General features: G+C 42.5%; 1 protein-coding gene across 1 annotated transcript in view; it reads left to right on the top strand.

Annotated features, from left to right (window-relative positions):
- SLC35D2 (solute carrier family 35 member D2) overlaps positions 1–12,112 on the top strand; it is a 171,661-nt gene that overhangs the window by 30,434 nt on the left and 129,115 nt on the right. The window contains exons 4-5 of the mRNA XM_082259648.1: positions 88–155; positions 10,473–10,544. Coding sequence (XP_082115774.1) covers positions 88–155; positions 10,473–10,544 — 140 coding nt within the window. The remainder of the gene's footprint in view (positions 1–87; positions 156–10,472; positions 10,545–12,112) is intronic.

The raw sequence follows: 12,112 nt of genomic DNA on the forward strand, positions 1-12,112 counted from the left end.
CATGGTGTTCTTTTATTTATTATTTAGCTTTATTTATGCAAAACTAAACCGGTTTTAATTCAGATCACTTTTTTTTTTTTTTTTTAGCTATTTCCCTTGCCTTTACTATACATCGGAAATCATTTAACAGGATTATTAAGTACACAGAAGCTCAGGTAATAAAAATAACATACTTAAAGTGATTGTAAAGTCTTGTATTTTTTTTTAAAAACAACAAACATGTTATTCTTACCTGCTCTGTTGCAGTGGATTTGCACAGAGCAACCTGGATCCTCCTCTTCTCGGGTTCCTCTTTGCAGCTCCTGGCTCCTCCCTCCTATCGGGTGCCCCCACAGCAAGCAGCTTGCTATGGGGGCACCCGAGCCGAGCTGCAGCTCCGTTTGTCCATTCAGACACGGAGCTGCCGTTCGGCCCCGCCCCCCCTCTCCCGATTTGGCTGACTGACTTTGACAGCCGCGGGAGCCAATGAAGTTGCTGCTGTGTCTTAGCCAATCAGGAGGGAGAGTCCCGGACGGCCGAGGGCCTCCTGGACATCGCTGGACAGAGATCAGGTTCAGGTGAGTATTAGGGGTTGCTGGAGAGGCTGCTACACACAGAAGGTTTTTTTTATCTTAATGCATAGAATGCATTAAGATAAAAAAAACCTGACTTTACAACTCCTTTAACTGCGTGTCAGTAATACATGAGACCTTTTCTGCATGGGATTCTGTTGGATTAGAGGATCGTCTACTGAATAAATACTATATGTATGACAGGATGCAGACATAATGCAGTGATGATCAGCTAAGTAAAGAATTTGCATTTGATGGATATTATTTGTCTGGGTTTAAGGGCAATTTAGAGGGCAGTTCATACAATCACAAGAAAACTGATATTATGCTTTATAGGTATCTCTTATCTACACTGTTTTAAGCAGTGTTTTGTTAAGCATGCTTTAGTATCTTTTGGCTGTCAAACATTATCTTTCAGAACAGGATATATATAAAGCTAAAATTCACAATACATGTTAAATCCCAACATTATGACCCTGCAAATCGGGAGTGCAGATTATTTGTATTAAATCTTGTTGTGTTTAGAAATGTAGTGTACAATTTGCCTGTTATTTTTTTTGTCAAAAATAAAACAGTTTCTCATACAGATTGATCTTGGAAATGGGTCTTTTGAAAGGCTGTGGTTGGAAGAAGTGAGCCTTTACTAGGTACTCTCTGATCTCCGATCATAAGGCAGGATTCCCCAACCTCTTGTCACTCATCTGTAATAATGCGGTAGTACTTAAGAGTAGTTTATGCAGGTAGACAGGTCAGAACTAGGTAGACCTGGTTTCTTGTGTAACCCAAAGCAGGGACTGGTCTGGCTGCTTAGTCCCAGGTACATAGGCCTGGTACATAGGCCCTGATAGGCACATAGCAGCCAACTGTAATGGAGGACTTTAAAGCCTCGTACACACTATGAGTTTTTGGGTTGAATGGAAAAAAACTGTCAGAGCCTCTATACCAGTGATGGCGAACCCTGGCCCCCCTAGATGTTGGAACTACATTTCCCATGATGCTCATGCACTCTGCAGTGTAGTTGAGCATCATGGGAAATGTAGTTCCAAAACATCTTTTGTGCCGAGGTTTGCCATCACTGCTCTATACTAACGATCCGAAGTTAGTACAGTGATCTCCCCCCAGTGAGCTGTTGTGTTCTGACAGGGGGACTCCCCCCGCCATTGGCTGAGAGCACTGATCAGGGGCTGGTCGGCTGCTGGTTTTCCAGCATGCACGCCAAACAGCCAGCTTCAGTTGGACTGGCTGGCATATACACAAATGTTGGACAGTTTTTATTCAACCGCCCATGTTGCCTGGCATTCGGGCCGTGTGAATGGGGCTTTACTCTGATCTGCTCCCTCAGGGTGAGAACCACCCTCTTTAATGTGAAGGGTACCTAGATTCAAAACAGGAACTCCTCAACTGGAGGAGTTGATCCTGGATGTACTGCTGTAAGCTCTCCCTAATAGGGAAAGAAAAGTCTCTGGAATCCACATAGCAGGTACTCGCTGTGCCCTGTATACTTTGTTGCCGTCTGTAGTACCAGTCAACTTCTGTACTTTTATTGCCTGGGTTCTGGATGCCCTGATGAGCTTTCTACATGCTTATAAGGCTAGTCAAGAGGTCCCCCAGCTCAAGCATAAGCCGAGACCCCAAAATAATTATTTGAAGCTGCAGGTAGTCTCCCAGGGATGCCTCAGGACTCACGCTGCGTCTTGCTCCCCCAGGAGCAAGAGAAAGCTGTTCCAGGCCACAGCCCATTTGTACCCCTCTCAGTCCCCTACTGGTCACTCACTCTCCTGACCAGGGATTGGCTGAAAAGGCATATTTATGCATGCCAGCGTCAGAGGTCTTCTGTCCACTATATCCAAGAGTTCAGTGGGATGCACTATTGAATAATTACTGATTTCCCTGATGACAGGGAGGCCAAAAACGAAATTTTCCTAACATTAGTAGCCTACCGAGGGGCGCTACACATGGATAAAAAGTTCACTTTAATTGTTCAACAAATATATTAGGATCTTAACCACTGACAACTTGGCTTGAGCATTACCCAGCTCTCAATTTACTTAGGGCAAATAGGCTTAGGCTTTGTTAGATAATTTACATTTTGCATTGGACTTTGCCCCATAGCTTTGTGAAAAAAAGTGAGGCTCTGCTGACTCCCATTAATCAATCATGTGCAAGCAAATATAAGTTTTTTTTTAACATGTTCCTTGCACACAATTAGGTATCCTTTGCAAAGAGAATTTTTTCCTCAATTACTAAGCTCTGTGGAAAAATCTCTTGTAAAGTGCAACTTTCCTTGCAAATTGAGCAACCTATATGCCTTTAGTAAAATAACCATACAGATTTATAGGAGGATAACAACCACCTTGTGACCTGCTCTAGAGTTTTTACATTGGCCTCACTCTGTAGTGAGTTTACAGAAGTTTCAGAACACTTCTACCTAAGGCCCCTTTCACACAGGCGGACCGTTCAGATCCGCCTGTTAGTTTTTGTGGCAGATCTGAATGGACACCCCATGCATCTCTATGGGGCATGTCCGCTGACATCCGATCCGACCTGTCAAATCTGGATGGATGGAAACCCTATTTTCCATCTGTCCAGCAGATTGGATGAGAACGGAAAGATGCTCCGTTCCCATCCAATTCCCCCATAGAGAACAGCGGGACCTGACAGCTGTGTCTCTGCACACAGCGTTGAGACACAGCTGCCATCCGCCTGCTCAGCGGGGGATCGGTGGATTGATCCCCCACTGAGAAAAACGGAGTCCGCCTGACGGACTCCCTGTGTGAAAGGGGCCTTACTCTCCTGTTCACATCTGGCCCTGAACCTTTGAAACTGTCCAGGCAGGAGGACATCCCTGCACAGCTTTCTATGTCACTGTAGCACCCTCTAGTGAGTGCTAGAAGTGAGTGTAGGAAAACCATACTCTGACTCACATTTAAGCTGGTGAGTTTTAATTGGGCCAGGGTTTATTAGAGTTCAGGGCTGGATGACTCATGACAGCTCTCTGATGCCTCCCCCTGTTCTAGATGGTTGGAGAATCTTCTAGGACTAGAGAGAGTGAGGGTTAGGAGGGGCTGCCATTCATATTGATGAGGCCTCAGCCAATCCCCAGTAATGGGCTGGCAGGGGGCAGAGAATACCTCATAAATAGACATGGGCCATGCCAGCAGGGGCAGTTGGATAGAAGATGGACATGCAGTGTTGAGGAGGTTGTTGGTGACCCTTAGGGCAAACCCCCTAGTCTGGGGGGAGGTTTCCTGCTTCGGCCTGGGGCTTGGGTGATGAAAGGGTCATGCCAAAAAACACAAAGAGAGGATGCTTTCCTGGAGGCATGGGAAAAAGAGAGGACAGAGTGAGTTGTCAACACTGTGCGGACTAACAAAGGGTCAAAGGCCACATGAACAGTCCCCCCTGAAGACAGCGATGTGCTAAGGTCTTCAGCCTTTTCCCTAGAGATCTCCTGAGAGTCAGCTGGGTGGGCTGGTGAAGAGTCAGTCTGGTGGACTGGTGTGTAGAGTTAGCCTGGAGGACTAGTGAAAGGGGCAGCTCCAGCCAGGTGGGTTGGCAGTGCCTAAAGAGGTGGTGCTGGGATCAGTGGCCACAGAGGAAAAGTACAAGCTGTATCACTAAGTCTGTGCTACACAAAGTGGGGCTACAAGTTCCTGCCTGTAATGGGCTTTTGCTAATCTGACTGGCAATCTGTCAGACATATCAGAGTCATTCAACTGGAGCAAGCAAAGTGAAGTACAGGAGGAGAGCGAGGGAGAAGTTTGCTGAAATTTTGCTGAAGTCAAGTGGGTATCCCATAACCTCCCATCCCCATCTATAGTAAGAACCCTCAAATAAAAAAACAAAAAAACAAAAAAAAAACACAAAATCCCGAACTGTTCTCTGACTCTGGGTGATGTGAAAATTCAGTGTGCCTGGCTGTGCAGGAGTGGAGGATCCAAGTTCATCAGCAGTCTCTACGGGGATTGCAACTGGAAGATCTGCCCCTCTCTGTCTGTCTCAGTAAACATCTTAGGGCCAGTGACAGGAATAGTAATAGTCAACGTACCTTCACTTAAAACGTTGCTAAACCAGCGAGAGGTTAGTGACCACTGACCAGTAATAAAGATTCTGCAGTATTTTAGCCATTTAGACAGCAATGTCTATTAGGGCCTGCGGTGATGTACTTGTACTTGTAGTTTGCCTCAAAAGAGAATGCAAAACAACCTTGAAGCAGGTTGATGCAGCTCATAAAGACATTAACAGCTTCCGGACCTCCCTACGTACATATACTGCAGCAGGGTGGCCCTTTAGCACGAAATCACGTACCTATACATCATTTCAATTTCCAGGTCTAGGGCCAGTATGTGCGCTGTGATTGGACACAAAACGGGAGCCAATCAGTGGGTCTGCAGGCCCGATGTTCGCCGGCACCCAGCGATCATTCCTGAGAAAGAGAGAATGTAAACAAGGCAGATCTCCATTCTGTGAGAGGGGAAGATGGATATCCTGTGTTTCTGCTAAGCAGGAGCACAGATCTCTGTCTTCCCCCAGGCAAAGCATACCCCACACAGTTAGAAAGCACTCCCAGGAAACACATTTAACTCTTTGATCGCCCCTGATGTTACCTTCCCTGCCAGTGTCATTAGTACAGCGATAGTGCTTTTTTTTTTTTAGCACTGATCACTGTATTTGTGTCACTGGTCCCCAAAAAGTGTCACTTAGTGTCAGATTTGTCCGCCACAATCTCGCCGCCCCACTAAAAATTGCTGATTGCCACCATTACTAGTAAAAAAAAAAAAAAAAAAAAATACGTATATATATCCCATAGTTTGTGCTATAACTTTTGCGCAAACCAATCAATATACGCTTATTGGGATTTTTTTTACCAAAAACTTAGCAGAATACATATTAGCCTAAATTGATGAAGAAATTCGATTTTTTACATTTTTTTATTAGATATGTTTTACAGCAGAAAGTAAAAAAATGTGTTTGTTTTTTTCAAAATAGTCGGTCTTTTTTTGTTAATAGCACAAAAAAAAAAAAACGTAGTTGATCATATACCACCAAATGAAAGCTCTATTTGTGGGAGAAAAGGACACCCATTTTATTTAGGTACAGTGTTGCATGACTTTGCAATTGTCAGTTAAAGTGCTGTATCTCAAAAAAATGGCCCGATCATGAAGGGGGGCAAACCTTCTGGAGCTGAAGTGGTTAAATGGAGATTAGGAGGACAACTGCCAGTTAAATGCTTCTGTCAGTAAATTCTGAATTTACTAATCCCAGAAGCATCTCAAACTGACCTCAAATGCAAGCTGTATGCACTTGAAGTCATGCTACATTTGCTCATTGACACAAGCCCTTAGGTACAGTAAATTGAAGTTGTACTTCCGAGGTTCTGCTGCTGGCAAGGTGTCACCAGCCGTATAATCACCAGTGTGACATGGGTCACATTCCCTTTAAATCAATATTCCCTTTACAGAACAATGTTGTAAGCTTGGGAATGTTTTAGGCCAGATCAGGCTCACTATAATATTCCTTGTGTTACCTTTGATCCCATGACAGGTGTTACATTTATAATGCTGCTCCAGCTGCAAAATGTAAAGCTGAATTCTGGGCACAGGTATACATGTTCTGTGTTAATAAAAACCTGTTTTGGCTTAAGGATTCAAATCCACTTTATTATAGAGGACTTGTCAATATGTATGTTTTTCATATGCTTTTATGTTGATTTGTGATCCAGTACTTTAACCACTTCAGCCCCGGACGATTTGGCTGCTGAAAGACCAGTCCCTATTTTGTGATTCGGCACTGCGGGACTTTAACGGACAATCGCATGGTCGTGCAACACTGTACCCTAATGAAATTGACGTCCTTTTTTTCCCACAAACAGAGCTTTCTTTTGGTGGTATTTGATCACCTGTGCGATTTTTATTTTTTGCGCTATAAACAAAAAAAGAGCGACAATTTTGAAAAAATAACAATATTTTTCAAATTTCTTTATATGAAATTCTCAAAAAAAAAAGTAAAAATCAACATTTCTTAACATTCTAGGCCAATTTGTTTTCTGCTACATATTTTTGGTAAAAAAAAATCGCAATAAGCGTATTTTGATTGGTTTGCGCAAAAGGTATTGCGTTTGCTAACTACGGAAAAGATTTATGTCATTTTTATTTTTATTTTTTTAACTAGTAATGGCAGCGATCTGCAATTTTTTTTTTTTTTTGCCGGACTGTGACATTGCGGCAGACAGATCAGACCCCTGACTGACATTTTTTACACTTTTGGGGGTACCAGTGACATTACTACAGTAATCAGTGCTATAAATATGCACTGTTACTGTCAAAATGACACTGGCAGGGAAGCGGTTAACTTTATTGGTGATCAAGGGGTTAAGTGTGTCCCTAGGGGCGTGATTCTAACTGTTAGGGGTCGTGGCTAGTGAAGTAACCACAGAGACATGCGATCCTATATAGCAGGATCGCATAGCCTCTGTGCCTACTTCAGTGAGAATGACAGACGGCTGTGTTTACATCAGCCGTCTGTCTTTCTCCCTCTCCTGTGGGAGATCGCGAGTGGCCGGCAGCCATCGAAGCCACCGGTCACATGCGCTGGCTAGGCAGGGAATGAGCGGGGGTGGGAGCGCGCCTCCGGCGGCGCGCGCTCGCCCCCTACAGGCTCTTTGGCAATCGACGTAGTACTATGTCACTTTGCCTGTAAGTGGCTGCGTGCAGCAGTAAATGTACAGGAGGCGGTCGGCAAGTGGTTAACAGACATTGTTCTGCCATGTCTGCCAATTCTTGTGAACACTGGCATTGTTTTACAGTATGTGAGATACAATTAGCGCTACCCTTGACTATCCAAATACTGTGTCAATATTTTAGTATATTCATTGATTATATAAAATTGCTGCTGTACACTCCTAGTGATCCAACCACAGTACAAATAACAAATATTCTTACAGTGCAGCGCAACCAAAAATCACCATAAAAAGTAATAGAATAAAAATATAATAAAGAATAAAAATTTGTGTGTCTTCAATGAAAGTCCTTTTAAATCAACAATACATAAAACTACCCCCCAAAAAAGAAAGTCCATGTGTAAAAAAAAAAAAATATATATAATATAACAACAATGTATAACAATATAAAGAGTGATTCACTGCAGTGTTCTTCTAAAAAAATTGTGTGTCTTCAATCAAGGTCCTTTTAAATCAATAATACATAAAACTACCAACCTATCCTAGGGAGGAGCCGAGCCCGCAATGTCACGCAGCCACTGAGATCTGTGCGGAGTGGCGAGCAGACGAATGTGAATGTGATCACATGCGCTTTTGATTTTATATTTTGTAAGTGTTTTTATATGGGGGCTTTTAACCTCCCTGGCGGTATTCCCGAGTGTGGCTCAGGGTTAATATACAGCTCCCAAAGGGGTAAATCCGAGCCACACTCAGGATTACCCCACAATCAAACTTACCTTCCCCTGCGATCCCCTGCCGTACTCCCCCGCTGTCCTCCAGCCATCCTTCTGCTGTCCTCCCGAAGTCGGCACCTGTCTTCTGGTTCCCTTCCCTGCGAGTGCCACAACGCAGGGGGTTGGAACCGGCGGGAGATTCAAAAAATAAATAAAAACAAATGACATGATACAGTGTAATCTGTTAGGATTACAACTTTGTATCATGCCATTTCACCACAGGTTTTCTTTCACCTAGTGTCTTTTCCAGCGCCCTGCCTGCACTTTGTGCCTGGAAAATTGAGAACGTCCATGGCGTCCAAAAAGTGTTCTTTTAGCTCAAAAGCACTTTTAGATGAACTGAAAAACAGCGACAATGAATCAGCATTGTTTAAAGAACTGATCAATAGTAATTTGTGGGAAAATTCATCATCAGGCACTGAAAGTGATGACAGCGACGATTCTGCGACTGAGCTCAGCGATATGAGAGCTTGGTGCTCTATTGACTGTGGTACGGATCAGGCAGCACCCCCAAGATACCCATTTACTGGAGCACCTGGTATGAAAGTTTACGTTGACCATGACAACCCCTTGGCATACCTACAATTATTTCTAACCAATGAGGGTATTGAAAAAATAGTTACCGAGACAAACCGGTACAAAGAGCTAAGATCAGAAATGTTCAAGATGCAGAAAGTGGGAACCAGTGACCAAAGATGACATTTGGAAATTTCTGGGCCTAATAATTCTTCAGGGAGTGGTGGGGAAACCCCTGCAGAAGTGGTATGGGACAACCAATACATTACCTGCCTCTCCATTCTTTGGCACGGTCATGTCAGAGTACAGATTCTCCCTCATAAGGAAATATCTCCACTTCCAAAACAATGAAGAATTTGATGAAACTACTCATCCTGCACCGAAACTAAAAAAAATTTGGGAAGTATATCAAATGATTCTACAGAATTTGTTTGGATAGATTTAAATGAGAGTTTCCTAAGAACTACAGACCTAAAATATAAAACAACATATTTCCATGCAAAGCATGTACCGCTTTTAGATCAAAGATTCTGACATAATCAGACCGCCAGGGAGGTTAATAAACTTTGTTTAAATGGAGAGCACTATGTAGTCTGTCTTTGTAGTTGCATGAGGTTCGCAGAGCAGTAAGAGGAGCTTGCAGAGCCGGATGCCAGAAGAGGAGACCGTAGCAGGAGCGTGTTAATGACACCAAAAAGTGCACACCACCACCACCACCACCACCACTTACAGTAGTAGTGCATATTTATAGCACTGATTACTGTAGTAATGTCACTGGTACCCCCAAAAGTGTCAAAAATGTCAGTCAAGGGTCCAATCTGTCCGCCGCAATGTCGCAGTTCCGCAAAAAAAATCGCAGATCGCCGCCATTACTAGTTAAAAAAAAAACAATAAAAATTAAATAAATTTCCGTAGTTAGTAGCTGCGATAACTTTTGCGCAAACCAATCAAAATATGCCTATTGCGATTTTTTTTTTTACCAAAAATATGTAGCAGAAAACAGATTGGCCTAGAATGTTAAGAAATGTTGATTTTTACTTTTTTTGGGGGGGAATTTCATATAAAAAAATGTGAAAAATATTGTTATTTTTTCAAAATTGTCGCTCTTTTTTTGTATATAGCGCAACAAGTAAAAATCGCACAGGTGATCAAATACCACCAAAAGAAAGCTCTATTTGTGGGTAAAAAAATGACATAAATTTAATTTGGGTACAGCATCGCACGACCACGCAATTTTCCGTTAAATTAACAAAGTGCCGAGTCGCAAAATATGGCCTGGTCAGGAATGGGGTAAAATCTTCCGGTCTTAAAGCGGTTAAAAATAAGCTCATTGAGAATTTTTTTGTCAAAGACATGTAGCTAAATACATTTTGGCCTAAATATATGACAAAAATTAAATATATTGGATATTTTTTAACTGTCAAAGTAGAAAATATTGTTATTTTTTCAAAATTGGCGCATTTTTTTATTAATATCGCAAAAAATGAAAAGAGGTGATCAAATACCACCAAAAGAAAGCTCTATTTGTGGGATAAAAAGGGCGTAAATTTCGTTCGGGTACGGCGTTGCATGACCACGCAATTGTCAGTTAAAGTCGCACAGTGCAGAATCGCAAAAAGTGGTGGCCTGGACGTACAGCAGGAAAATCCTCCGGTGGTAAAGTGGTTAAGTTTTGCTGAATTATCTCTTCATCTTGCTTCTGGAGCCTTTGCTGAAATTATGCTGCACTAATACAATAAATCAATCAGTTGAAGAAACATAATAATATTACCTATTTGAATTTAGCAAATGTTAAATGTTGTCATACAAAATACAGTATATAAAAGTAATTGAACAATGTTAATTCAGTGCTTGCTTCCAAAAAAATAATGAACGGGAGTACCTTAGTGAGCTGCCTGCCGTATATGTATAGTACATAAAAGTATTAAATATATGTTTGGTTCTCTTTTGCAGCTTACCGATGCTCACCGTTCTGCGAAAATTTAGTATTTTATTTACTCTAATTCTTGAGATGATCGTACTAAGGTAATACGATTTTTGATCATATCACATTAATCAGGCAACTACTTTTTTTTTTTAAATTCGTTTTTTATTTATAAATTCGTTCAGGCAACTATTTTTGTATGACATGCAAAGTGATACTAAAGATATATATGTATTTTTTAAAATAACAAACATGTCATACTTACCTGCTCTGTGCAATGGTTTTGCACAGAACAACCCCCGATCCTCATCTTCAAAAAATACCTTCATCTTTTAGAATTAGTTTAGGTATTCACACATTAATCACTTCACTATGGCCATACATTTTAAAATGGCTGAGTGGAGGACTTGTATTTCTGGAGGGCCATTTTAAAATGACGCAGCAGAAAACACCCATGAATTCTTGGGATTTGAGCTACTGCCACTTTTCAGATCACAGGCACAATGTATAGAGTCAATCTGAGTGCCATCGCAGTGTAGAATGCCACCCTTACTATGTTGTAAATAGGATGAATGTTTGTAAACGCAGCCAGAGGGAAGATTTCAGCAGTTTGAAGGTAAAGGTGGTGGGTTTGAAGGGTCATGGTCCACCAACGATTGTGGGACTGTTATTTGAAGGGGGGGGGGGGGTAATTTTTTTATACAGGCTGGGAGGAGGTGAAAGGGCCACCGACTACCAATGATTGTGCGACTGTTCATTTTTTTATGCAGGTGGGTTTCTTCCGTCAATGACCACCTATGATGGTGGAAATTTTTTTTCAAGGTGGGGGGAGTGTAACATGCCACCATGCACCAATGAACATTGGCTCTGTGGTGTTCTGCCATGGGCACCCTGCCTGTTCAAAGACTTAGGCATGGTAGACTCATAAACAGGGATGTTAATCAGTTCCAGTGATGTCTTCAAACCTTTAGCTGATACTCATGGGTTCTTTTTTAGCTCATTGAGGATTCTGCATTGTGCCTTGGGGGGTCAGCTTGGCTGAGCACCCACTTCTAGAAAGATTCGAGTACTAAACTGTCTCAGTTTATGGACAATTTGTTTTACTGTTCACTGATGGATGCCTAAACACTTAGATTTCTTTGTATCCCTTATGCAGATCAACTATTCTTGATTGTATGTCTTCAGAGAGCTCCTTTTTGTGAAGCATTGTTCACAGCAGCTGATGCTTCTTATTAACAGCAATCTTAAAGCGGAGTTCCACCCATGTTTTAAACTTTTTAGAAATTGCTGGCATTCCTCAATTAAAAACAGCATTGCCGACGTTTTTTTTTTTCTTGATTGGCTTACCTTGTTGCTAGGGGGTAAGCAATTTTCTTCCTCCTTTGGCACTGCAGTGAGATACATCACTTCCTGCGGCGCACAGGCTCCTGGGAGATGTGCGTCATCAATTTTAATACAGAGCGGACAGCTTACTGACAGGAGGCAGGGCTGAGGCAGGACGGAGTTGCCACCGCGTCATTGGGTTCTTACAGGGGGCGGGGCGGATGGGAGAGTTGAGAGGAGGCGGGACGGAGATGGGGGGAAAATTTGAATACAGAGCAGACAGCTGAGAGGAGGCGCGTCTTCGAGTCCTTACAGGGGGCAGGGCTGGGCGGATGGGAGAGCTGAG

This window comes from Pelophylax lessonae (genome assembly GCF_965119305.1).
Source record: "Pelophylax lessonae genome assembly, chromosome: 1".
In the NCBI taxonomy this organism is placed as follows: domain Eukaryota; kingdom Metazoa; phylum Chordata; class Amphibia; order Anura; family Ranidae; genus Pelophylax; species Pelophylax lessonae.